Genomic DNA, 5541 nt, shown 5'->3' on the forward strand with positions numbered 1-5541 from the left:
CTTCCTATTGTCAAATAGGAGGACCAGGCCTTTATGAGGCATCCTTCTCTTGCCAGCTTCTGAGTTCCCGCCCCTCCCAAACAATGAAGTGTATGTAAGAGACGTACAGCTGTCTCCTGGGATCTTTTTATCACCACAACCACGAGTAGATTGTTTTATTTGGGGAGATGCAATTCCCATTTTTCTCCTCCCTGCTTCACACTCCTCTAGAACAATCCTGGACAGTCTTCTGAGAGGTTCTTTACCGCATCATATGCAAGAAATGAGACATGGATGAGAACCAGGGCGAGTGTAGGTGTGCAAGGGTGTGGCTTCAAAAGTAGGGCCCCCTGGAGAGGAGCACTTGCCTCAGATTTTCAGTTGGTACATTACTGAGTTGTGCGGTAGGCCATCAGCACCAGAACACATGACATTGGGAGAGTTCAAGGGAAACCCTTGTGGTCATTTATATCATGACAACACCAATTTAATTCTAGTGTTTTAGCCTAAAGGTGATATTCCTATCAAAGACAATTCTAAGGCACTATTTATGAAGTGCTGTGCTATCAGCTCTGACCGACAGGAGATGTTGGGCTTTGAGGGATATGAGCAATAATTTGGGAACAGTTTATCTGGGGAAGTTTATCTCCTCAAAGTAAAGCAATTTGGGCAGGTTGGAAATTCAGTAGATATATGTGTCACTCACTTATTTTTTTCAAGTCAGAGTCCCTGGTGCCCACATCCAACATTGCTCCAAGTGATCACAGCCTAGTAGATTAGATAAATTAAGATTAGGCTGAGTATGATATGTACCATATGAAATAAACTTCATAAGGGAGGATTACAGGGTGTTTGAAAGGAAAGAGCCAGTTAAACTGGGCTCATTAAGTGCGAAAAAAAAAAGGACTATGCCAAGACAGGAAGAATTTTGCCTACACAGAGCATTTTGTGAGCAAAGGCAGAGAAGCCAGAGAACTGGAACTCTGTGGAAGTGCTGGGTATTGTGGTTGAACTTTTCTGTTGCACCTAAAAAGAACAGTCAGAGGTCAGTTTAGAGAGGCTGATGGGACCAAATTGGTGAAGGCCTGGAACATTGATCACAGATTCTGGGACTTTATTCTCCTAGCAGTGAAGAAGGAGATGCTGCCAAGAGGCCTATTCATTCCTTATGTGCAGGGCTCACTAGACAGGTGGAGCTAATGTACCAGGCAACTCCCTTACAGAGGTTCCTATAGACATTCTTCTTTAATGAACATCCTTCTACTTTCAGCCTTATTCAGGAAAGATTTTAAGATATCACCTTTATCATATAAGCATTGAACATATTTTAAAACATATGAGCATATATCAAAACATCTGAAGATGTATCCAGTGTTTGCCCAACAGAGATAATTGATTCTGCAATGTGTGCCAAATTATATGAAACATTCTTTTAGCATCTAAAAATAATGTTTGGTGTTTCTTCAGATATATTTTCATTTTTGCTGATATCTGCCTCGGGCCTCACAATCTTCCTTCTGTTTTCTGATTTTCAAGATATATACCAGGGAATGGAGGTAAGTATCATTTATTTGCATATCTGACATGATTCATATGTACCATGGAACATATTTACATTGTTTTTGCAGCTCAGTTATTACCATATTCTCTCAGACCACTAAATATGTGAGACTATTTATATTTAGACAAATAGCATTTCTATATCTCACACATATTTTCATATTACTTGTACTATCCTTTGGGCACATTTATCCTTTTCATTCAGAAAATATTATGTTTGAATACTTCATTCTGTATATTATACCAGTACAATAAAATTAATGCATTAATACAATAATGCTCCAGCTTTAATGTTTTTAAACACATAATAGAAATCTTTTATAATATTGTTGTAAGGATAAAAGAATAAGCAAACATGTTTGTCCTATAAGACATTGACTATATGGAGTTTTTTTTTTAATCAGTCAACATCATTTGATCCAGGATATATTGGGTTAAAATTAAACTCATAAAGATGTTATTAAACCCATTCTTGGACCGTTGTAGTGAGAGATATTGAAGAAAGAGAAGGATTGGCTCCTGACTTTCAGGCTATAGTTTTGTTGTGAAGATGAACCACACCTAAGTGAGATGATGACAGGGCCACCTGATGCCATCCATGCTTGAAGAGAGTCTCAAAGTAGCATTGGGAAGAACATAGGAAGCAGCACTCACGTTGGGTTATAGCTGTCCAGGAAGGCTTCACAGAGGGCATGCAGCTTGCTGGGATCCAGAATCAAGCTGGATTTTGCTGGGCTGGAGACAGGGATGTTTCTGACCAAGGAAACATCCTAGGCACAAGCAGAGGGAGCTGAAAGGGCCTTCTTCTGTCTTGGAAATGCAAAGAATGTAGGGTGGCAAGAATCAAAGCAAGGCTTGCTTTACAAAGGAGCTAGAGCATTTGCCAAAAGTGCAGCAGTGTGCTATGGATTATGAGGGAAAAGAATAAAGATTAAAGGAAGGCTTGGATGGACAAGGCTGGCAGTGAAGTCTGGACTTATGCCAAGACCAACAGGGAGTCATTGAAGGTTTTGTGGAGGGCATTTAATAGGCAGACTAGTTAGATGATGGCAGGAAGGCTCTTTGCAAGGGTAGAGAAGCTGTGGAGGAAGAAGCAGCTAGAAAATGAAAGCTCAGATCATCAGGTCATTCATTCATTTACCAAACATGGTGGAGCTCCAGAGTATGCCTGGTGCAAGGTTTACAAAGATGAGTAAGATGTGGTCACTGCCCTCAAATAGTTTAGAAGCTAGGAAGGAAGGCCATGGTGTAATTAATTCCAAATCAAGTGCTTCCTAGGTCAAGGGTTGGAGAAGAGCCCTTATGGATCAGGGTAGTGGCAGCACTGAGATCCTACTGGGCTGGATTCTCTGTCTACTGGGATCAGAGCCACCTTTTCCAAACAACCTTCCACCCAATGTGTAGCATTTCACAACCCTTTTAAAGGCTGTCTCCACTTGAGGAAAAAAATGACCACATGTTATCTTGAAATAACTCATATCAGGATAGGGATGAGAATTTAAGGTGAGAATTTAGACACTATGGGGGCTGTGGTTATTGACATCAGGAGAGCTCAGTCCCAAACACAATCATCCATCCAAATTCTAGTCTATGGGGTCAGAAATGGGGCCACCTAACTACCTTTTCACTGTGGGTAAAACCATGGGAAACGGTGACTCTTGCATCTATTAAACAAGTGTAGTTGATCAATGGACACATTTTTATCTTTAAAGGGGGGTGGGCTAGATTTTCATAAAGCCATTAAATTTGGAGCCAAGAACACATGTACTTAGTCTGTCAAAATAAGCCTGTATCTCTGTCCCCCTTTAGATTTTATGATGTGTCAATTTTACTGAAAAGGAAATGAATTCCAAGTAGATTTTGCTTTGAATTAGAAGAAAATTGGAAAGTAATTAGTAGCTGAAGGAGTCAATCTTCTCCCCACTTTCCCATTTCTCAGAGGATAAAAATGAAGACACAGAGGCTCCAAAGTGTCCTCTTTCTCACATCTGCCACCCATGGCACACACACTTCATCAATAGATACTGTCAGCCGTGGAGGAGGCAGAGGCCAAGAGGAGTCCTTCCATTCTCATTTGGACTCTGGCTCTGCTTTTTACTTATTGGCTTTGAGTCAGTGCTTGGGTAAGACTCTGTTTTCAGTTTTCTCATCTGTAGAGAAGGAAATGTGCACACACACACACACACACACACACACACACAAGCTCAGAGAATTATGATAAATACATAAACTAAGATAATTGATGTGTATTTTTAAAGTGTAACATAAGCAATGTATTGCATAATGATAGTATTTCTTTTACTACAGTTTATCCCAACCATAACATCATGGAGAGTTTCGATTTTGGTGGCAGCCCTTACCCAGTTCTGTGTTGCCTTCTTTGTAGAGGTAATTTCTGTGTTTCTTATTATTTCTCCAGAGAGATAAACAAATAAAGGGTCTTATTCTCAACAGATGCTCCTTTTTTACCAACTACTTTGGTCCCCCAAACTGTAGTTATTAATTTCTTTTTAACTATATGTTCTCTGTGGGGAAAATTCCCTAGACAGTGATTTAAAATTCTTTGAAGCCTACTAGTATTTTCTGCATAGAAAGTAAAACATCAAATTAATTCTAATTTTGCCTCACATAAAAGCAAGGTATTATACTTTTTGAATGTTATCAATAATCTAGGAGAGCTGAGATGAGGTGACCTTGCATTGCTAAAATTCAATAGGACCTTTTAGAGGGAACAGCTGTCTTCAGGAGGACAGCCCTGATGAAGAGAGATGGGAAGTTGCCTTTGTTCTTATCAATGTCTACTCTTGAAAGTCTTCCCCTCTCACACTGGTCTTCTGCTTGGTGTCACTACATAACTTTACCCACACAGTATGAAGCTCAGGTGCTGCTTTTCAAAGGGAGAGTTAGAAAAATAAATAAATAAGAGTCAGGTAAGTAAGTCCCTTGGGAAAAGGAATCAATAAAACTTTAAAATATGTATCTATATACCTATAATATATATATATATATATATATATATATATATATATATATATATATTATATATATGCTACATACCTATAAATATATACTATCTTATATAAAATAAGAATTAAATTTTTCATATTTTTTAATTCTAATTTTTATACTATATTTTACCCACAAGAATGAGATCCTAATTAGAATAAGATATGTCCTTTGCCTGTATAATTTTGTCAAAATGGTTTCCAGTGTCATGTATAACTAAGAAGAACCAACAAAATAATTTAAAAAAAACTGAACAAACAAAAAGGCAGACAAAAACCCCTACATGTATAAAGATACTCATCTCAGTGTACCTACAGTGGCAAAATACAGGACTGAAGCATTGTCAAGTATTTAAATAGTTATACATCAATTTGAAGAAATGCCATACAGTCATTAAAGATGATTAATAAGACTGTAGCTGTATTCTTACAGCAATTAAATAAAAACTTTTAAAAGACTATTGCTACTATTTTAAAAGATTATTCATGACATTAAGTCTAGTATAGACAGTGGAATGCAAAATTTGACCAATTTTATTATTATAAATGTATGAAAATTGCATAAGCATGAGAAGAAAGAGAAACGGGAACTCAAAAAATGGAAAACAAAAACCCTTTGATAGCTAGAGCTCAACCATTCCTTCAACATGCATTTATTTGGCACCTTGTATGTGGCTGGTAGTAAGTAGCAGGATTAATAGGGGTTTTCCTTTTCTATATATTGCTATCATTTCAGTCTGTCAGAAAAGGAATCCTGAGTGAGTCACTAGCCAGGATTTAACCAGAAAATCTGGATAGGTGAAAGGCCGCATGCTTTCGACAGGTAACTGTGAGCAGAAGCAACCATTTACTTCTTAAAGGAAGAATAAGGGGACCTCAGGGAGGAGGAGAAGCAGCAGCAGCAGGCAGGAGCACAACCCGGGGGAAGTGTGGGGAGCTGCCTGGCTGCACGGACACTGCACAGTGACTTGACTGTTTTTCCCATCTAATTTTCCAG

At 38.4% G+C, this 5541-nt stretch overlaps 1 protein-coding gene across 1 annotated transcript in view; it reads left to right on the forward strand.

The window, feature by feature from the left end:
• Positions 1-5541, forward strand: part of ATP13A5 (ATPase 13A5) — a gene marked incomplete at its 5' end in the record, with an annotated part of 107813 nt that overhangs the window by 99716 nt on the left and 2556 nt on the right. Inside the window, 2 exons of the mRNA XM_081302842.1 lie at positions 1447-1535; positions 3847-3927. Of these exons, the coding sequence (XP_081158968.1) occupies positions 1447-1535; positions 3847-3927 (170 nt within the window). The remainder of the gene's footprint in view (positions 1-1446; positions 1536-3846; positions 3928-5541) is intronic.

The sequence above is a fragment of the Spermophilus citellus genome (genome assembly GCF_964194105.1).
Source record: "Spermophilus citellus genome assembly, chromosome: 7".
Classification (NCBI taxonomy): Eukaryota; Metazoa; Chordata; class Mammalia; order Rodentia; family Sciuridae; genus Spermophilus; species Spermophilus citellus.